Source organism: Symphalangus syndactylus, chromosome 21 (assembly GCF_028878055.3).
Source record: "Symphalangus syndactylus isolate Jambi chromosome 21, NHGRI_mSymSyn1-v2.1_pri, whole genome shotgun sequence".
Classification (NCBI taxonomy): domain Eukaryota; kingdom Metazoa; phylum Chordata; class Mammalia; order Primates; family Hylobatidae; genus Symphalangus; species Symphalangus syndactylus.
Genome location: NC_072443.2, coordinates 33,253,340 through 33,275,734, shown reverse-complemented (window position 1 = coordinate 33,275,734; position 22,395 = coordinate 33,253,340). Strand labels below are relative to the sequence as shown.

The 22,395-nt window shown below is 44.7% G+C and overlaps 1 protein-coding gene across 1 annotated transcript; it reads left to right on the top strand.

The window, feature by feature from the left end:
• Positions 1 to 9,799: 9,799 nt before the first annotated feature.
• Positions 9,800 to 21,642, top strand: DPPA4 (developmental pluripotency associated 4). The gene is made up of 7 exons (XM_055259647.2): positions 9,800 to 9,929; positions 13,651 to 13,774; positions 15,923 to 16,083; positions 16,169 to 16,219; positions 17,220 to 17,508; positions 18,908 to 19,106; positions 19,966 to 21,642. The coding sequence occupies exons 1-7, from the start codon at positions 9,906 to 9,908 to the stop codon at positions 20,000 to 20,002; spliced, it is 885 nt and encodes a 294-aa protein (XP_055115622.1). The 5' UTR covers positions 9,800 to 9,905; the 3' UTR covers positions 20,003 to 21,642.
• Positions 21,643 to 22,395: the final 753 nt, after the last annotated feature.

Below are 22,395 nucleotides of genomic sequence, written 5' to 3'. Positions count from 1 at the left end.
CCAACATGGCAAAACCCCATCTCTATTGAAAATACAAAAATTAGCCAGGCATGGTGGTGCGCACCTCTAATCCCAGCTACTCGGGAAGCTGAGGCAGGAGAATCCCTTGAACCTGGAAGGTGAAAGTTGCAGTGAGCTGAGATCTCACCACTGCACCCGAGCCTGGGCGATAGAGCAAGACTGTCAGAAAAAAGAAAATAAAAGCTATAGTAACCAAAACAGCATGGTCTGGCATAGAACAGACATAGAACAACAGAACAGCATAGATAACCTTAAAATAAATCCACATATTTATAGCCAGCTGGCTTTTGACAAAAGTGCCAAAAACACATGCTGGGGAACAGTCTTTGATAAATGGTGCTGAAAAACTGGATATGCCTATGCAGCAGAATGACACTAGAACCCCATCTCTTACCCTATATGAAAAAGGACTCTTAATAGATTAAAGGCTTAAATGTAAGACCCGAAACTATAAAACTACTAGAAGATAAGAGAATTGCTTCAGGACATTGGTTTGGGCAAAGATTTTATGGATAGGATCTCAAAAGCACAGGAAACAAACCAAAATTTATCCAAAAAAGGAACTAAACAGGCTGGGTATGGTGGCTCACGCCTGTAATCCGAGCACTTTGGGAGGCCGAGGTGGGTAGATCACCTGAGGTCAGGAGTTCAAGACCAGCCTGACCAACTTGGAGAAATCCCGTCTCTATTAAAAATACAAAATTAGCCAGGTGTGGTGACAGGCGCTTGTAATCACAGCTACTCGGGAAGTTGAGGCAGAAGAATCGCTTGGACCTGGGAGGTGGAGGTTGTGGTGAGCTGAGATCGCATCATTGCACTCCAGCCTGGGCAATAAGAGTGAAACTTCGTCTTAAAAAAAAAAAAGAAAAAAAAAGGGACTAATATCCAGAATATACAAGGACCCAAAATACTCAAGAGAAAAAAAATTACAATTAAAAATGGGCAAATAAATTAGGTGGGCACGCACCTGGAGTCCCAGCTAGTTGGAAGGCTAAGGTGGGAGGATCACTTGAGCCTAGGCTGCAGTGAGCTGTGATTGCGCCGTTGCACTCCAAGTCTCACTATTTTGCCCAGGTTGGTCTCAAACTCCTGGGCTCTAGCATATTCTCCCTCCTCAGTCTCCCAAAGTGCTAGGATGACAGGCAAGAGCCACCGCACCAGCCAGGGTGACTATAATTAACAACAGTTTGTCATATATTTTAAAATAGCTGGAAGAGAGGATTTTGAATGTTTGCAACCCAAATAAACGATAAGGGCCAGGTGTGGTGGCTCATTCCTATAATCCCAGCGCTTTGGGAGGCTGAGGCAGGAAGATAGTGTGAGGCCGGGAATCTGACACCTGCCTGGGCAACATAGTGAAACCTCATTTCCACAAAATAATTGAAAAATTACCCGGGCATGACGATGCATGTCTATAGGTCCAGCTACTTGGGAGGCTGAGGTGGGAGGATCACTTGAGCCCAGGAATCTGAGGCTGCAGTGAGCTATGATCATTCCATTGCTTTTCAGCTTGGGTAACAGACCGAGACCCTGTCTCTAAAAACAAAAACAAAGAAATGATAAATGTTTGAGGCAGTAAATATGCTATAATAATTACCCTGATTTGATCATTACATGTTGTAATCATAATGAAAATATCACACTGGTTTGAGACCATAAATATGTGTCAATTAAAAATAATATTAAAATGGACTTTTTTTTGTTTTTTTGAGATGGAGTCTCGCTCTGTTGCCCAGGCTGGAGTGCAATGGCGCCATCTCAGCTCACTGCAAGCTCCACCTCCCGGGTTCACACCATTCTCCTGCCTCAGCCTCCCGAGTAGCTGGGACGACAGGTACCTGCCACCACGCCTGGCTAATTTTTTGTATTTTTAGTAGACGAGGTTTCGCCGTATTAGCAAAGATGGTCTGGATCTCCTGACCTCATGATCCGACTGCCTCGACCTCCCAAAGTGCTGAGATTACAGGCGTGAGCCACTGCGCCCGGCCATAAAATGGATTTTTTAAAAAGCATTTGAATCTGTTTAACAAACTTGAAAAAAACTAGGGACACAGGGCTGCCCCAGTGGTTGTACAGATTGTAGTCTCCGAGAGGGGGACTTAAGAACGGACAAGAATTGGGCTGAAATAAAGCTCAGGAGCCATTTGCCAAGCCCTGTGACTTCACTCACAGTTGCAACAGCCTGGAGGAAGTGGCAACTTTTTTCTAATTGGGGTGCTTAAGTGTTTTCGCAATTTGTCAGCCCCAAAGTGTTTTTTTTTAAATGTATACAAAATTTCATATGTGCTAATGATGGCCCTAGGACACAGAATTCCTTTGGCACTTAGCACTCACTTAGGAAGAGAGTCAAAAAGTGAAAACCTAATAACCGAGATGATTCTGCTGGAGCACAATTAATTGGGGATTGGGAGCATGGAACTAGTAGGGGAAGAAAAAGGAAGGCATATTAGGGGAGATTTACCAGATGTGTTCCTGTTTTTTGTTTCATTTTGAGACAGAGTCTCGCTCTTTCACCTAGGCTGGAGTGCATGGCGCAATCTCGGCTCACGGCAACCTCTGCCTCCCAGGTCCAAGCAATTCTCCTGCCTCCCAAGTAGCAGAGATTACAGGCATGCGCCACCACACCAGGCTAATTTTTGTATTTTTAGTAGAGACGGGGTTTCACCATGTTAGCCAGGGTGGTCTCGAACTTCTGACCTCAAGTGATCCGCCTGCCTCGGCCTCCCAAAGTGCTGGAATTACAGGCGTGAGCCACCACGCCCAGCCTGTGTTACTGTTTTAAACAAACATTTCAATGTGTAAGCATTGTCACTGAAGCCGATCTGTGGAGCCTGAAGGTTATACAATTCTGGTGGTCCCTCTATAAGAAAAAAAAAAAATATATATATATATATATATATAAAATTATGAATGTAAGCTTGCCAGGGCCCTGACAGCAACTTGGAAGGGGCCAGTGCAAGTAAAGGACCTGAAACTTAATTAGCTTAACGGTAAATCTGCCCCCTGGTTAGTAAGTCCAGTTCTTTAAAGTAAATGTCTAAACAGGATGTGGTGGTACATACCTGTAACTGCTCAGAAGGCTAAAGCGGGAGGATCTTTTGATTCCTGGAGTTCGGAGTTTGAGACCAGCCTGAGGAATGGAAGGAGACCAACCCACTCACCCCCAATATTTTATGTTTTTAAAAAAAGAGGCTGTCTAAAAAAACAAGTATTTGAGTCAATGACACTATGTTTACTGGCATTTTGGAACTCTTCCTACTTTGTGGTAATTAAGGACCAAAGCCACCTTTTTTTTTTTTTTTTTTTTTTTTTTGAGATGGAGTCTCACTCTGTCGCCCAGGCTGGAGTCCAATGGCATGATCTCGGCTCACTGCAACCTCCGCCTCCCGGGTTCAAGCGAATCTCCTGCCTCAGCCTTCCAAGTAGCTGGGATTACAGGCACGTGCCACCACACCAGGCTGTTTTTTGTATTTTTAGTTGAGACGGGGTTTTGCCATGTTGGCCAGGCTGGTCTCAAACTCCTGACCTCAAGTGATCCGCCCGCCTCGGCCTCCCAAAGTGCTGGGATTACAGGCGTGAGCCACCGCGCCCAGACTCACCTTTTTATTTTTAGTGTTTAAGATATGGCGGAGGCTGAGACAGGAGAATGGCGTGAACCCCGGAGGCGGAGCTTGCGGTGAGCCCAGATCGTTTCACTGCACTCCAGCCTGGGCGACAGAGCGAGACTCCGTCTCACAAAAAAAAAAAAAAAAAAAAAAAAAAAAAAAGATATGAAGGAGGGCTGGGCATGATGGTTCACGGCTGTAATCCCAGCACTTTGGGAGGCCAAGGCGGGCGGGTTACTTGAGGTCAGGAGATCGAGACCATCCTGGCTAACAGGGTGAAACCCCGTCTCTACTAAAAATACAAAAAATTAGGGGGCGTGGTAGCACATGCCTGTAATCCCAGCTACTCGGGAGGCTGAAGCAGGAGAATCGCTTGAACCCGGGAGGCGGAGGTTGCGGTGAGCCGATATCTCGCCATTGCACTCCAGCCTGGGCAACAAGAGAGAAACTCCGTCTCAAAAAATAAAAATTAAAAAAAAAAAATTAGCCAGGCGTGGTGGCTGGCGCCTGTAATCCCAGCTATTTGGGAAGTTGAGGAAGTTGAGGCACGAGAATCGCTTAAAACCAGGAGGCAGAGGCTGCAGTGAGCTGAGATCGCGCCACTGCTCTCCAGCCTGGGCTATAGACCGAGACTCTATCTCAAATAAAAAACAAGATATGAAGGAAGGGAGGAAAGGGGAGGGAGGGAAATTGTTTATAAACAAATAGGTTTGGGTTTTCTTGTTGTTTTTGATGATACCAGCTCTATCATCTACCTCCAACTTTTCCCTTTTTAAACAAAAGTTATTAATTAACCTCATGGTCTGCCTTACTCCCTAAATTTAATTTTAACTGACTCACCTTTTCCTAAAGTAAAATAACCACTAAAACAGCAATGATTATCCACTATAGGAGATACTACAAGGTAGAATTATTATAAATTAGCTGTCAAGTTCTAGTGTACTTATTAAAATACTAGACTCTTGGACATGGGAAAAGAGGTATTTTCATGCACTGTTATAAATTGGGGAACTCTGTATAAATATTAAATAAACCCAGCTTTTGACTCAGCACTTCTGGAATACACAGCAGAGAGATACAGACAAGGGTTCCCTCCCTCCCCCAACAGCCACACCTCCTGCCTCCTCTCTCCATTCCGTCAGAAAGGAAACACCGTTACATATGAATCAATGCTGGTTTTCTGTAGATGCAGATTAATGACTTTGGAAGACTCACTGCCTCCGGGTAAACTAAAGGACTCATTAATTCAGCTCATTTTATTCAATTAAAACTTTTTTTAGAAAAAAAGAAAGCAGCCGGGCGCGGTGGCTCAAGCCTGTAATCCCAGCACTTTGGGAGGCCGAGGTGGGCGGATCACAAGGTCAGGAGATCGAGACCATCCTGGCTAACACGGTGAAACCCCGTCTCTACTAAAAATACAAAAAAATTAGCCGGGCGTGTTGGCGGGCACCTGTAGCCCCAGCTACTTGGGAGGCTGAGGCAGGAGAATGGCGTGAACCCGGGAGGCGGAGCTTGCAGTGAGCCGAGATCGCGCCACTGCACTCCAGCCTGGGGGACAGAGAAAGACTCCGTCTCAAAAAAAGAAAAGAAAAAAAGAAAGCAAAAAGAAAAAGCTGGGCTTAGGGGTGCTGGCCCTTTAGTCCCAGCTACTCAGGAACCTAAAGCAGGAGGATCACGTGAGACCGGGAGTTTCACCAGGGACCAGCCTAGGCAATATAGGGAGACCTCTTAAAAAAAAAAAAAAAAAAGGAAAAGGAAAAAAAAAGAAAACCCAGCCAGAATACCCCTAAATCTCTCAAATTCATTCCTCTCCAACTCTTTTTTTTTTTTTTTTTGTCTTTTTCTTGAAACAAGGTCTCACTATGTCACCCAGACTGGAGTACAGTGGCTCACTGCAACCTCCACCTCTTGGACTCAAGCAATCCTCCCACCTCAGCCTCTCGAGTAGCTGGCACCCCTGCGCCACCACGCCTGGTAATTTTTTGTATTTTTGGTAGAAATGGGGTTTCACTATATTGCCCAGGCTGGTCTTGAACTCATGAGCTCAAGCGATTCTCCTGCCTCCCAAAGTGCTGGGATTACTGGCATGAGCCACGACGCCCTGCTCTTCTGATCCCAACATGTGCTGTGCCAGACACTGTTTTCTCCAGACACGCCCACAACCCTCTAAGTAAAGGCTATTATTTTCATGACCCTCATTTTACGGATGAGAAAACAAAGACAGCTAACGTTATTACCCAGGTCACACAGCTAGTGAAGGGGAGGTTGGGGTTTAAATCCTGTCTGGCTAGCTGCTAAAGCCTTACATTTAAAAATCAATCAATCTGGCCTGGATTTGGTGTCTGTGTTTTTATGTTTTATTTTTATTTTATTTTTTATTTTGAGATGGAGTCTTACACTGTCGCCCAGGCTGGAGTGCAATGGCACAATCTCGACTCACTGCAACCTCCGCCTCCTGGGTTCAAGCAATTTTCCTGCCTCAGCCTCCCCAGTAGCTGGGATTACAGGCATGTGCCACCACGCCCAGCTAATTTTTGTACTTTTAGTAGAGACAGGGTTTCACCATATTGGCCAGGCTGGTCTCGAACTCCTGACCTCATGATCCGCCTGCCTCAGCCTCCCAAAGTGCTGGGATTACAGGCATGAGCCACCGTGCCCGGCCCTGGTGTCTGTGCTCTTAACCACAGTCTATACTTCCTCTCCAGTCGCAAGGCTGCTCAGTAGCCTCCTAACTCACCTTCTGTGCCGACTCTAATCATCCCCACTTCTGTCTCATTGAAGTTGACAGGGCTTTACAAAATGCTCATCAGAGTCAGCCCACTCTTACCCACACCTTGAATATTTCAGTAGCTTCCTGTGGTCCTCAACCTAAAGATCAGAAGGCCTACCTATCCTGCTCAGCTCACACTTAACCCCTCCCTCTCTGAGCTCCAGCCCCACTGCTCTTCTTTCAGTCCCTGACCATGCTGCGGCGGCCTCAGGAGCGGGGTGCCTTCTCCCTAGGGCCCATCCTTCCCTTCCCCTATTCAGTTAGTTCAGTTCCCCATCTCCTTTAGATCTGATACTTTTCTGACTTCAAAACCCCTGTTGCAGGGCAGGGCAAGGGGCTCATGCCTATAATACAAGCACTTTGGGAGGCCAAGGAGGGAGGCTCACTTAAGCCCAGGGATTCGAGACCAGCCTGGGCAACAGTGAGACCTCATCTTTATAAACAAAGCAAATAAAAACCCCTATTGTAGGCTGTCATACACAGGGAATTATCCTGCTTTGCAAGTGTCATAATTGAACCGTTTGCATTTCTTTTGATTATACATACAAATAAAATACATTTTGAAAGCATGTGGGCCGGGCGTGGTGGCTTACGCCTGTAATCCCAGCACTTTGGGAGGCCGAGACAGGTGGAGCACTTGAGGTCAGGAGTTCAAGTGCTTGGTTAACATGGTGAAACCCTGTCTCCATTACAAATACAAAAATTAGATGGGTGTGGTGGCATGAGTTGGTAGTCCCAGCTACTCTGGAGGCTGAGGCATGAGAATTGCTTAAAGCCGGGAGGTGGAGGCTGCAGTGAGCTGAGATTGTGCCACTGAACTCGTCTGGGTGACAAAGCGAGACTCCCTCTCAAAAAAAAAAAAAAAAACACCAAAAATAGCGCTTAATACAAATTTATTCTGTGAGCGAATGGGATTTAGTTGTTCAATTATGAATACTTTTTGAAATCAAGACAGAAGTGTAGGCACTGGAATTATAACATTAAAAATAGCAGTAAAGTTTTTCTTTTGACTACCAAATATTTGTAGGAAATTTTACACACAAAATTAGTTATTTCTCAGAAAACACAATAAACTTAGTTATTCCTACTTTACATTTGAAAAACCAATGCATAAATAGGTTGCACTCTGCCCCAAACTGCCTATAATTACAACTCCAACAAACCTGACAAAAAGATATTTGACTTTTTTTTTTTTAGGAGGAGAGGGGACAGGGTCTGGCTCTACTGCCCAGGCTGGGGTGCAGTGGCATGATCACAGCTCACTGCAGCCTCAAATTCCTGGGCTCAAGTGATCCTCCTACCTTAGCATCCCGATGGAACTACAGGCACGTGCCACCACACCCAGCTAATTTCTTTTTTCATTTTTTGTAGAAACAAGATTTCACTAAATTGCCCATGCCGGTCTCAAACTCCTGGGTTCTGGCAATCCTTCCACCTCAGCCCCTCTAAATGCTGAGAGTACAGTCAGGAGCCACCACCCCCTGCAGACCATATTTGGCTTTTTGCTTACTTCCAGAACTCAGTAAAATTATTTCCAAACATTTTAAATTAAATTGTACTCATTCATTTTATGTATAGGATGTCAGCTAACCCATGTTTTAAATGGTTGGTGCAATTCTTTTAGAATTGTGTTCCCAGAAATAGTAGTGGACCCAAAAATTTATAAATGATTAAACCCAGCACACACTCCAACTGTTCATACCAAATTAGTTAGTACCTTGCCCAGAATTAGATGTTTCAGTGCCTCAGTTTATATTTAATTCAGAACTCCAATTACTATGTTTGTTTGTTTGTGTTGAGACGGATTGTCGCTCTGTCACCCAAGCTGGAGTGTGGGGGCACCATCTCGACTCACTGCAACCTCTGCCTCTCCGGCTCAAGCAATTCTCCTGCCTCAGCCTCCTCAGTAGCTGGGATTACAGGCACGCACCACCATGCCCAGCTAATTTTTGTATTTTTAGTAGAGAAGGGGTTCTGCCATTGTTGGCCAGGCTGGTCTCAAAACTCCTGAACTCAAGTGACCTGCCCACCTCAGCCGCCCAAAGTGCTGGGATTACAGGCGTGGGCCACCATGCCCAGCCCAGAACTCCAATTATTCTGAATGTTACGTTCAGTTACACTGAGAAAAGAAAGATGATTCAGTTATATGCTTTATACACGAACTTTAATTAGAAAGTCCTACTGGTGGTTATCAAAGGCTGTGGTAAAGAATTGTTAAATCAAAGCCCTAACATCTCCCAAATGACCTCAACTCATCTGGTTTCCTCTTTGCTGCCTTGGGGGTTGCCCAGTCCACAGTCTGCACTTCCTTCTCTATTCCTGGGCTCCGTTTACTTACTTTTTCTGTCCGTGGATTTCTAGCCTGTGAGCAGATTACTAACACCATTTGGATAAAGACAGTCTCTTATTTATCATTTTAGGACAAGCAATGAGATGTAGGAAAAAAATACAACAAAGTAAAACCAAAGAACAAAGGAGACTTTGGACCCTGACAAAGGAGGGTTTCAGTCGCACAGCCACTGCTTCCTTCACTTCACATCTCTTGACAACCTGACAGGGAGCACTGATCTGAGGAAGGATTTTTCAAATTATTTTAAGGAGAAAAACTTGAACTTCTTTGGGAGTCAGTAGGTTAGGGGTTCACTTACTGTGCTATTGGAAAAGTTACCAATAAAAATTTATACCAACTTTAATCATATATAAAATGGGGAACAATAATGACTGAATTTAAAACCCACAATTTGAGATATAAAAAAACACTTGGGCTGGGAGTGGTGGCTCACGCCTGTAATCCCAACACTTTGGGAGGACAAGGCTGGAGAATCACTTGAGGGCAGGAGTTCGAGACCAGCCAGGTCAAAATAGCCAGATCCCTCCCCCCCACCGACACCCCACTTGCCCTCTACAAAATAAATAAATAACAAATACTCTATAGACTTTAAAAGCTACTATTACTAGTTCGTTGGCAGATGAAAAGATGCTCGGTATTAGTACAGAGAAACCTGGAGTTTTAGTTGGTTGAGTAACTTACTTAGGAAATGTATTTGGTACGAGAAAATAGCTTTCCTCAAGCCGCCAGTCTGGTCCCTGAAGTCTATTGTTTCCACAAGTTCCATTATTAAATCCCTTCACAGATCCTGCTCAAGTCTCTGGCCACTTTTTTTTTTTTTTTTTTTCCCCGTAGAATCGTTCTGAAGGAGTGCTCGCTCAATCTCCCAATGATTCCGGAACCATACTTTGGATAATTACATTTAAAATGAACAGAAAAGGGCCAGGAATGGTATTAGTAATTCAACCCAGACAAAGGTCACCCATGAATAAGAAAGAATGCAATTTTAGCATTTACAAATTGTGGGGGAGGGAACAGAAGAGGAGAAGAAAACAAGAGGTGAGGTGGAGAGAAAAAGGGTCTTCGGGCGGCAGGAAGTGGGAGGAGACTTTGCAAACAGCAATCTTGGGGCAGGGGCCATTTTGGAAGCATCTTGCGAGGCTCCGCTTGTTCTTCAAGTATGGAGAAGGCGAAAGGCAAGGAGGTCAGTACAGTTTTAGTGGATTTGTTTTCTGTCTTTGTGTTTCTGTCTTCCCTGGGCACTCTTGATTTTTCCTTTAAGGAGAAAAGAATGTGCCTTCGAATTTTCTCCTCTTGACTTTTTTTTTTTTTTTTTAAGAGTAAGGCCCAAGAATATGATTGCAGCCTGGTATATTGGAGTGAGGAGACAAATAAGAAATGAGATTTTCTAGGTTTAGTTGAGGAGGTTGAGGGTGTCAAAAGATAGGAGGAAAAAAAAAAAAAAGAGGCCGGGCGCGGTGGCTCACGCCTGTAATCCCAGCACTTTCGGCAGCCGAGGCGGGCGGATCACCTGAGGTCGGGAGTTCGAGACCAGCCTGACCAACATGGAGAAACCCCGTCCCTACTAAAAATACAAAATTAGCCGGGTGTGGTGGCTCACACCTGTAATCCCAGCTACTAGGGAGGCTGAGGCAGGAGAATCGCTTGAACCCGGGAGTCGGGGGTTGCGGTGAGCCGAGATCACCCCATTGCACCCCCAGCTTGGGCAACCGGAGCGAAACTCCACCTCAAAAGAAAAAGTTAAAAAACTAGGTTTTCAGGTTTCTGTTTTGGAACAGGGTCTCACTTTTGTCTCCCTGGCTGGAGTGCAGTGGCACCATCACTGCTCACTGCAACCTCCCAGTCTCAAGCGATCCTCCCACCTCGGCCTACCAAAGTGCTACTGGGACTGCAGGCGCGCGCCGCTGCTCCCGGCCCGGGTTTTCTGTTTTGAAGAGGTGCTTTGTCCTGTCAGAAAGAACTAACTGAATATCGGGGCTAGAGGGAAATGGTAACAGGAGAAAAGGGTGGTGAAGGAAAGGTTTTAGGAAGAGGTAATTGAGCTGAGGTTGGAAAAGAACGAAACCCTTTAATTTCCTTTAGACGGACACAGATCCTAAACCAAAGGTGCTGAGAATGAATTCGTCCCCTTTTCCCAGAGTCCTTAGGACCTAGGAGTAGTCAGAAGCCAGACATTGGGAACAATGCAGACAGAAACTGAAGGAAGAGACGATTTAAGACGTTGCACAGGCACTGAACGGCCATATCCGAGCGCTCTCAGGTCGTCTTGACTTGAACTGGGTCATTTTTAACTGTCTCGGTTTTAAGTTTTTTGTTTTTTTTTTGAGACGTTGTCTCGCTCTGTCGCCCAGGCTGTAGTGCAGTGGCGCAATCTCCGCTCACTACGAGCTCCGCCTCCCGGGCTCACGCCATTCTCCTGCCTCAGCCTCCGGAGTACTGGTACTACAGGCGCCCGCCACCACGCCCGAAGAATTTTTTGTATTTTTAGTGGAGACGGAGTTTCACCCTGTTAGCCAGGATGGTCTCGATCTCCTGACCTCGTGATCCACCCGCCTCGGCCTCCCAAAGTGCTGGGATTACAGGCGTGAGCCACCGCGCCCGGCCCGTTTTAAGTCTTTTGTGAGGTCCAAAGTGAGTACTTTTTGTAAGAGTTATGCAAATGTAAATTTCAAATCAAAATGTAGAACTGCTATAGAGAAGTAAAAATGCCATACAAATGTTAATTCGTCCAGTAATCCACCCTGAAAGTGAAGAAAAGGATTTAGATTTAGAAATTTTATTATATTAATTTTTTTTTAATGAGTTTCACTTTGTCGCCCAGAGTGGTGTGCAGTAGCCGATCTCGGCTCACTGCAGCCTCTGCCTCCCGGGTTCAAGCGATTCTCCTGACTCAGCCTCTCGAGTAGCTGGGATTGCAGGCGCGCACCACCACGCCCAGGTAGTTTTTGTATTTTTGGTAGTGACTGAGTTTCAATATGTTGGCCAGGCTGGTCTCGAACTCCTGACCTCAATCGGTCAGCCCACCTCGGCCTCCCAGAGTGCCGGGATTACAGGCGTGAGCCATGGAGCCCAGGCTTTATATTTAAATTTTAATTTATATTTAATGTACTCTTAATCTGTGTCTTTATGTTACCTCTGATCCTCAGTTTCTGTGTCTGAGAAGTAATTGTTGCCAGATTGCTATGAGAATTAAATGACTGAAAAAAGGAAGGCCAAGGCCAGGCACAGTGGCACATGCCTGTAATCTCAGCACTTTGGGAGTCGGAGGTGGGCGGATCACTTGAGGCCAGGAGTTTGAGACCAGCCTGGCCAACATGGTGAAACCCCATCTCTACTAAAAATAGAAAAATTCAGCTGGGCGTGGTGGCGGGCGCGTGTAATTCCAGCTAGTCGGGAGGCTGAGGCAGAGAATTGCTTAAACTAGGGAGATGGAGGTTGCAGTGAGCCGAGATCACGCCACTGCACTACCGCCTGGGCAACAGACCGAGACTCGTCTCAGAGAAAAAGAAAATAGGGAGCCCTTGGGTGCGGTGGCTCACCTTTAATCCCAACTCTTTGGGGAGCCAAGGCAGGAGGATTGCTTGAGGCTAGAAGATTGAGATCAGTGGGGGAGACATAGGGAGACCTCATCTCTACAAAAAATTAGCCTGGAGTCCCAGCTACTCAGGAGGCTGAGGCAAAGGATCACTTGAACCCGCGAGGTAAGAGCTTGGAGCACTCCAGCCTGTGTGACAGAGCAAGACCTTTTCTTTAATAAATAAATATGTTTTTAAAAAATGAAAGGAGCATATCAAAGCCAATGCCTGGTATGAGACGGGCTCAATGTATGTTACTGTCTCTGGATTAAACAACTTTTCCCCACTCCCACTTTGCTTCTTTTAATTCAATGAACCAATATTTATCGAGTGCCTATGATGAAAAAGAAATCGCACAAACCAGTGTAATTGCAATTAACAAGTAGAAATGAGGCAGCATTTAGTAGATTGGTCTGAAAGGACCAGGTTAAATAGCACTTGAGGTGAGAACTCTTAAGAGTAAGATTTTTAAGGTGTAAGATTTTAAAGTGTAAATAGAAGTAGGGTGGAGGTTGGGGCTGAGGAATGTAACAACTTTGGGAAGGAAAGGTACTATGTGGCTGGAGCTTGGGCAGGGAGAGCAGTGTGAAATAGGAGATAAGAGGCTGGTAGGTAATGTTAAAGACAATTATTTTTATGTTAAGAGCAATAAACCACTGAAAGGATGTAAACTTTTCATAGTGTCACTCTGCCAACAGTGTTAGAAAATTATTTGGAAGGTGTCAAGAATGAAGGACTGGGGGAAAAAAATTCTTCCAGGTGGGAGATGATGGAATATAGTAAAGTGAGTTAAGGGCCTCTTTTTTTTTTTTGAGACAGTCTCATTCTGTCACCCAGGCTGGAGTGCAGCGGTGCAGCCTCTACCTACCTCCCTGGCTCAAGCGATCCTCCTATCTCAGTCTCTTGAGTAGCTGGACTACAGGCACACACCACCATGCTCAGTTAATTTTGTTTCTTTTTTGTAGAGGCAAGGTTTCACTATGTTGTTGCTCAGGCTGGTATCCAATTACCAGACTCAAGCAATTCTCTTGCCTTGGCCTCCTGTAGCACTCAGACTACAGGCGTGAGCCTAAGCGCTTCTTTCCCCAACTAAGAGCCTGTTTTCTTCTACTCTTGTTTGTATCTGTCTTTTCCTCCCATTTTTTCCATCTTTGTTTCCCAGTCTTGTAAATGAAACTGGGTGTTAAGATGATACCCAGAGGAGAATCCACACTGCCAGTGGAGTCCAGTAACTGCCTTGGTGCCTTAGAAGTGAGTTATCTTGAGGCAGGTAGTGTATGTGTGGTTTGGACACTAGAGGAATGACTGACCAGCTCCTCTGTTCCCCAGTGGACCTCCACAGAGAAGTCGAGGGAAGAGGATCAGCAGGCTTCTAATCAACCAAATACAATTGCTTTGCCAGGAACATCAGCAAAGAGAACCAAAGAAAAAATGTCTGTCAAAGGCAATAAAGGTAAGAGGTCTTCAAATCCTCAGATCCCACCTTCTCGGGTCTTAGAAGCCAGAGGACTTTTTCTGAAGAAGAAAAGCCAGGGAAGAAATTTCCATCACGTATTGTGCAAATCCTACACTTCATGGAAGCCTAGCTTAAACTACCTTCCTGAAGGATCTTTTGGTCACCACTGCTCTCTAACTGATCCCTTCCTATCTTCAGACTTCCACAGCATGTTTGGTTCTGTTGACCATTTTTTCCTTCACTTGCTACTTGGAGTTAAGTATTTCAGTGTGCAATGATTTGGGAATAGACGGCTGTAAATTTGAAGACCCATTCTTGAAACCGGACTTCCTATTCTAAAAATAAGTTAGGACAATATCTACCTTTATTAAGGGGTGGGAATGGAGTGTTAAAATTTACACAGGGTAGTTAAGTGAAGCACTTAGACGATGCCTGAGAAGTAATATGTACAGAGTAAACCCTACTATTAGTGTCATTACAGGCTGTGTCTTTTTTTTTTTTTTTTTTTTTTTTTTTTTTTTTTGAGACACCAAGACAGGATGTCGCTCTGTCATCCAGGCTGGAGTGTGGTGGCACCATCTCAGCTCCCTGCAACTTGTGCCTCCCGGGTTCAAGCAATTTTCCTGTCTCAGCCTCCCAAGTTAGCTAGGATTGCAGGCATGTGCCACCATGCCTGGCTGATTTTTGTATTTTTAGTATAGACGGGGTTTCACCATATTGGCCAGGCTGGTTGCAAACTCTTGGCCTCAAGTGATCCATCTGCCTTGGCCTCCTAAATTGCGGGGATTACAGGTGTGAGCCACCACGCCCAGCCTTAGAAATTTTTTTGGCACAATCCCGGCCCACTACAACCTCTGCCTCCCGGGTTCAAACAGTTCTCTTGCCTCAGCCTCTCAAGTAGCTGAGATTACAGGCATGTGCCACCGCGCCCGGCTAATTTTTTTAGTAGAGACTGCGTTTCACCATGTTGACCATGCTGGTCTCGAACTCCTGACCTCAGGTTATCCACCCACCTTGGCCTCCCAAAGTGCTGGGATTATAGTATGAGCCACTGCGCCCAGCCAGAAATCTTTCCTGAATGAAGACAGGTATGTGAGTTGCAGAAGCGGGATGAACAGAAACAAAGCAGAGCTAAGGAAACATACCTGCTATGAAACCAGAGTGTTGCCCTGACCAGGGTGGGCTGGCAGAATTAGGGGTATTAGTGGTTGCCTGTGTAGCATTGTCAGGTGTTGATTTTGCTCTGTGGGTAGAGGACACCACTGAGTATGATCTCAAGTCTAAGACAGCAGTAATTCCCCTGGGATAGAAGTGCAATCTCCGGTGCCACCACCTGGGTTCTGTGGATTAAGGGGCTCACAAAGGAGCAAGTGTACCTGAGTAGTGGGGAAATTTAGGAATAAAACGGATTTAGAGGTGGTAAGTCCCAGGTTTGAGAGGGATTGGACTATTAATAACTAAAAGTGATTTTAGGCTGGGCGCAGTGGTTTAGGCCTGTAATCCCAGCACTTTGGGAGGCCTAGGTGGGCAGATCACAAGATCAGGAGTTCGAGAACAGCTTAGCCAACATGGTGAAACCCCATCTCCAGGCCGGGCGCGGTAGCTCACGCTTCTAATCCCAGCACTTTGGGAGGCCGAGGCAGGCGGATCACGAGGTCAGGAAATCGAGAGCACGGTGAAATCCTGTCTCTATTAAAAATACAAAAAATTAGCCGGGCGTGGTGGCGGGCGCCTGTAGTCCCAGCTACTCTGAGAGGCTGAGGCAGGAGAATGGCATGAACCCGGGAGGCGGAGCTTGCAGTGAGCCGAGATCGCGCCACTGCACGCCAGCCTGGGTGACAGAGCGAGACTCCGTCTCAAAAAAAAAAAAAAAAAAGAAAGAAACCCTATCTCCACTAAAAATACAAAAAATTAGCCGGACGTGGTGGTGGGCATCTGTAATCCCAGCTACTCAGGAGGCTGAGGCAGGAGAATCACTTGAACCCAGGAGGCGGAGGTTGCAGGGAGCCAAGATTGCGCCACTGTGCTCCAGCCGGGTGACAGAGCGAGACTCTGTCTCAAAAAAAAAAAAGTGATTTTACTTTTTGAAATTCTGAAAAGCTACACAAAGATAATTACTACTAATTTGATTCCATTCTCCTTCAGTGCTCTGCCCTAAGAAGAAGGCAGAGCACACTGACAACCCCAGACCTCAGAAGAAGATACCAATCCCTCCATTACCCTCTAAACTGCCACCTGTTAATCTGATTCACCGGGACATTCTGCGGGCCTGGTGCCAACAATTGAAGCTGAGCTCCAAAGGCCAGGTGAGGGCCTAGGCTGGGGTGGTGCTGCTGGGAGGAAGGGTAGGAACCTTATTTGCCTTACTAACTCACTTTTCTATTATCTTAGAAATTGGATGCATATAAGCGCCTGTGTGCCTTTGCCTACCCAAATCAAAAGGTAACTTTTTAAAGGATGGACGTTTCAATGCTTATCCTAATTACCTACTGTAGCCTCAAAAGTGAGTAAAGGAACTGTCTTAGCCTCACCCTGTCCCTCCACCCCTAGTTCTAAGAAAGAACAGTATTTCCCATCCCTACTTTTCTTTTTTTTTTTTTTTTTTTTTTTTTTTTTTTTTTTTTTTTCTGAGAGTGTCTTGCACTGTCACCCAGGCTGTAGTGCAGTGGCACCATCTCGGCTCACTGCAACCTTCACTTCCCGGATTCAAGCAATTCTTTTGCCTCAGCCTCCAGAGTAGCTGGGATTACAGGCGCCTGTCACCACGCCTGGCCGATGTTTGTATTTTTAGTAGAGGTGGGGTTTCGCTATGTTGGTCAGGCTGGTCTCAAACTCCTGACCTTGGGTGATCCACCCACCTCGGCCTCCCAAAGTGCTGGGATTATAGGCACGAGCCACTGTGCCCGGCCAGCAATTTTCTTTTTTTCTATTTCTTTTTCTTTTCTTTTTTTTTTTTTTTTTTTTTTTTTTTTTGAGACAGCCTCCTGTCACTTAGGCTGCAGTGCAGGCTCATTGCAACCTCTGCCTCCCTGGTTCAAGCGATACCCCTGTCTCAGCCGCTGGAGTAGCTGGGATTACAGGCACGAGCCACCATGCCTGGATAATTTTTGTATTTTTAGTAGAGACGGGGTTTCACCGTGTTGGTCAGGCTGGTCTCAAACTCTTGACCTCAAGTGTTTCACCCACCTTGGCCTCCCAAAGCGCTAGGATTACAGACCTGAGCCACTGCGTGGCCAACTGAGCAATTTTCAAGAAGACAGTACATTGTTATTAACTGTGCTGTTACCAACTTGTACAATAGATCTCTTGAACCTAGTCCTCCTGTCTAAGTGAAACTTTGTATTTGAAACTTTGTATTTGATCGAAACTCCTTAACCCTTAGGCCATTTTTGTTAGAATTTTAATCTTTATTTTTATCTTTATAATTTCACCCTTTCTGCAGGATTTTCCTAGCACAGCAAAAGAGGCCAAAATCCGGAAATCATTGCAAAAAAAACTAAAGGTGGAAAAAGGGGAAACGTCCCTGCAAAGTTCTGAGACACATCCTCCTGAAGTGGCTCTTCCCCCTGCAGGGGGCCCGCCTGCCCTGGAACATTCCACTGCTCTCCTTGAGGGAGTTAATACAGTTGTGGTGACAACTTCTGCCCCAGAGGCTTTGCTGGCCTCCTGGGCGAGAATTTCGGCCAGGGCGAGGACGCCAGAGGCAGTGGAATCTCCACAAGAGGCCTCTGGTAAGCACAACATCAAGAGCTTATTCTGGTCCATTGGGGAAATAAGCTTAGTAGATATTAATCCCTGATACATTTTAGGGTATATCAAAATCCCTTTCAGGGCCGGTGATTCCTGGACCCTGCCCACAGAGTTTCTGATTCAGGTCTAGGACAGGACCTGATTGTTTGCATTTCTTTTTTTTTTTTTTTTTTTTTTTTTTTTTCGAGACAGTTTCGCTCTTGCTGCACAGGCTAGAGTGCAGTGGCGCAATCTCGGCTCACTGCAACCTCCACCTCCCGGGTTCAAGCAATTCTCCTGCCTCAGCCTTCCTGAGTAACTGGGATTACAGGCATGTGCCACCATGCCTGGCTAATTTTGTGTTTTTAGTAGAGATGGAGTTTCTCCATGTTGGTCAGGCTGGTCTCGAACTCCCGACCTCCGATGATCCGCCCGCCTTGGCCTTCCAAAGTGCTGGGATTACAGGCGTGAGCCACCGTGCCCGGCGGGAGTTTGCATTTCTAACAGTTTCCCAGGCAGTACTAAGGATGCTGGTCTGGGGATCACAGTTTGAGAACCACTGCTCTAAATTATTGATGGCATCAGAAGGGGATAGCAATCTCATTTTCTTTCTTTACCCTTTCAAGCAATTTAAAGGCAAGGTCTAAAAATTGCCTGCAACGGAGCCCCAGAATGGCATTAATAAGTTATTTAAAATATTTCCCAGTATTTTCATTGTAAAATGGGTAATACCTACCTTATATGTTGTAAGAATTACAGAAAATACAACAAAAGAAGACAAACTGCTTAGCATAATCCAATGTGTGTTAAGCGTTGAGACCCCTGAGCTTATTTCATGAAGCCCTTTCCAGACACTCTGGGTTAGTCTTTCTACCATCTGCCCACCTACAACTATACTACTTCCAACTAGATTTTTAAGTTTTAACAGGAACTGTCTTGTATGCTATTTTTTTTTTTTTTGGAGACAGAGTCTCGCTCTGTCACCCAGGCTAGAGTGCAGTGGCGCCATCTCGGCTCACTGCAAGCACCACCTCCCAGGTTCACACCATTCTCCTGCCTCAGCCTCCTGAGTAGCTGGGACTACAGGCGCCCGCCACCATACCCGGCTAATTTTTTGCATTTTTAGTAGAAACGGGGTTTCACTGTGTTAGCCAGGATGGTCTCGATCTCCTGACCTCGTGATCCGCCCGCCTCGGCCTCCCAAAGTGCTGGGATTACAAGCGTGAACCACTGTGCCCGGCTTGTATGCTTTTCTAAAGCAGAACAGAATAGAGAAGAGGTTAAGTTAGGATTTCAGGGTTCACATCTTGGAGCTGGTCAATCGAGGGTGATGGGCCATAATGCAGTCTTACATCAGTATGTGATCCTGGTGTGTGGGTACCTGTCTCTCTCCTTCGCCAGGTGTCAGGTGGTGTGTGGTCCATGGGAAAAGTCTCCCTGCAGACACAGATGGTTGGGTTCACCTACAGTTTCATGCTGGTCAAGCCTGGGTTCCAGAAAAGCAAGAAGGGAGAGTGAGTGCACTCTTCTTGCTTCCTGCCTCCAATTTTCCACCCCCGCACCTTGAAGACAATATGTTGTGCCCCAAATGTGTTCACAGGTAATTACCTGATGCTTTTCTACAAACTAAAAGTGGGTGCCGGATTTTCAATTGCAGAAAGTTAAGCTATACATTAATCTTAAATAGCCATGTATTTCAAGCTCAAATTGTCAGTAAAGAGTTTCAAGAAAATTATTACTCAGTTAAGTTTATCCCCAGGAAAAAGAAAGCATTTATGTGTCAGGGTTTAATGCTTCTATCTGGAGACACAGAATTCTGGGAGCAACAAACATTATATAATTACTGTATTCAAAGTGTACGCCCTACACAGAAATAATGACTAGCAAAAAACCTCTTTAAGTAGCCTACAGTCTAACAGGGATGGTGGGCATATAAGCACCTAGAATAACATGATGAATATCAAAGAAGAGGTTCCTTAAGGGAAGAATCGACTAGATGGAAAGGAGAGATCAGTAATTTCTCAGCCTGGGAAACATAGCAAGACCATCTCCCACAGGAGGAAGTATGTGAATGTGTGATTGGCTTTTCCTTCTTTGGGATATCCTACTTTTTGCTGTATTTTGATAATCTCTCTATGCCAAGCAAGTTGAAGAGAACTGAGGAGGTCACTTTGGGTAGTCTTTTAATGACATACTTGAGTTTTTGGGAAAGTGATGAAAAGAGCCCAGCCCTCCAAGGCCTCTTGTCCGTGGTTCGCACAAGTCAGGGAACATACTACAGAGGCATGATAACTTGGCTGATGGTCTTCATTCTTGAATGACAGGATCACAGGCTTGCTTGCTACCTATGATCCTAAAGTTGGAAGGGCAATTTCAACAGCATTCCAGCAGCGGGTTTCTTGGCTATTTTTAATATTTCTTCATTCTTTTTAAAAACAAATATTTTATTTGCTTTATAGGAACAAGGTCTTAATAAAAAGCCTCCAATGGGAATAGAATATCAGGAAAAAGGCCACATCTATGGTAATTAATGGCAGAAAAGCTGGAGAGTTGGATTCTGTGGTGTTGCTGACAGGTGAACTCTGGTCCTCTGCACACCTGTTTATGGGCTATGCAGACTGGTGGGGTGGCAGATGTTAGCCTAAGACCCCTAGCAGTGCCTGTTGCTTTGTGAGTGGAGATAGAGACTCTTACATTTAAAAATGGAAAAACATTTCACAAATTACCATAAATTGTAGTTAATATGTAGAAAAACTCATTCATACTGCTTTTTTAAAATAGACGTGACTTCAGCAGCAGCTCTTTTTTGTTGTATTTTGAGACAGTGTCTCACTGTTCCCCAGGCTGGAGTGCAGTGGTGCAATCTCAGTTCAGTGCAATCTCTGCCTCCTGGGTTCAAATGATTCTCCTGCCTCAGCCTCCTGAGTAGCTGGGATTACAGGCACCTGCCACCACACCCAGCTAATTTTTTGTATTTTTAGTAGAGATGGGGTTTCACCATGTTGGCCAGGCTGGTCTCAAACTCCTGGACTCAAGTGATCCACCCTCCTCAGCCTCCCAAAATGCTGGGATTATGGGCATGAGCCCCTGCACCTGACCTTCAACAGCTCTTTTAAGTGAGTTCTTCAGCTGAGCATTGTGAAGGAGTGAAATGGTAGCTGGCTCTTGTGCTCAATTTTTTTCTTCCTCTGAACACTGACTACTTTAGGAGCTGCTTCATTCCAATTGCAGTTGCATAAAACGTAAAGTATTTTAAGGCAAAGAAAGTTTGTTAATTCTCTCCCTCCCCTAAACACGATTTTTAATATTCAAAACAATATTTTTCAAAGTTCTCTTAATAACCTGAGATTTCTATGGTTTGACTCCAGGAAAACACAAGGGACTTTGTCTGTATTATTTCACTTATAATTGTTTTATATATTTCTGGTGTTTAAAATGTTTAAGATTGCTTCCCACTCATAAATACATAATATATTGAACTTAAAATGTGTTTATTAACCGATTCTCCATAAATAAAAATAAAAATAAATTATTTTACATATGTAAAATAATTCATCTGTTGTATTTAGAGAACCATATTCATTACATGCAAATTTTATCATTAGTGTTCTTAACTCAAAAGTAGGAGTAAACCAAAACGTGTGATTTTTCTTTTGTATGACTCATTGATTTGTCAGTTGGTGGTATGGGTTGGATCATTTGTTTTTAAAACTACTTAAGTATGATTGACATACAAAAAGCTGTACATATTTAATGTATCCTATTGTGTAATTTTTGATTTTTTTTGTATACTTCCTAAATTTATGGTACTGCGAGTCTGGGAACAGATCTGTCTTTCACTTATCCTGATTTAATGACAGTTACCAACATTGTTTTGTTATTACAAGTAGGGGATTTTTTTTTTTTTGCCCCTTTAATGAAGATACTAAAAATAATGCACTGGAAGGAGTGGCAGAGTTGGAAAATTTGTAACCATCATAATACAGGTGTAATAGGTTTGGGAAAGAATCCTCAAATGTTAAAGCAAGGGAGGAAAGTTTGTTGAGAAGCAACATGTTCTTCACTCCTGCCCCCCATTGGTTGTTGGTGGTCAGAATTGTTCAGTGTAATAAATAATAGACATTTTTTTTCTTATACTATGTGTATTGTTCGTTTTGTTTCCTTTTTAAACTTCTCCCCTACTTTATTTGGATGGGTCAAGTTTCTATCCTGTTTCCTTTCTATTAATTTGGAAATGTCCTTTGCTTTATGATGCTGCTTGTAGATACCTCCCTGTTTCTAACACATTTCAATAAACTTAAATTTCTCTCTATACAAAATAAATTAATAATTGGAGTCTACCAGTAAGACAGTTTATTTACTCATCTTCCTGCCCCAGCAAGATAAAACCTTAAAGTTATATACTTGCCAAATCACCCTAATTTTCACAGGTCTCCCCCAAAGTTCCTATCAGTCACATTCAGTCCCCCACTCCCTGTCTGCCTGCTATGCTCCCAGAATACTAAGAGGAAGACAGTTGGAGCTATAAACTCCCTATGTCTCAGATGAGTTCCCTGGCAGAGGCATGACATCTTGCTGTTTTGGGGGGAGCTGTGAGAAGAGGTTTATATTCCCAATTTCCCATCTGGATGTTAAGATAACTTGTAAAAATAGGTCTGTGCCCACATTGTATCTGGTGTGGGAAACCTGGAGCCAGCCTTCCAAATTTCTCTTGGCTCCAAAGGGACATGGCAGCTTCCAAGGGTAAATGTTGGTCAGGGCTTCTGAACACATTGTTGATGGAAATCAAATTTCTACATTTTGGCACAATGGGGCTTACTGACATAAAAATTGAAATGTGGCTACAGCCACCTTAACCAAGGATTCCAACTTAGCACCACCAGGAATGT

Excerpts from the sequence above, each read along its gene's own strand:
- DPPA4 (XM_055259647.2), top strand. The coding sequence starts at position 9,906 with ATGGAGAAGGCGAAAGGCAAGGAG. Across the intron at positions 13,775-15,922 it reads GTCTGTCAAAGGCAATAAAG|TGCTCTGCCCTAAGAAGAAG; the intron begins GTAAGAGGTCTT and ends ATTCTCCTTCAG. Across the intron at positions 16,084-16,168 it reads AGCTGAGCTCCAAAGGCCAG|AAATTGGATGCATATAAGCG; the intron begins GTGAGGGCCTAG and ends CTATTATCTTAG.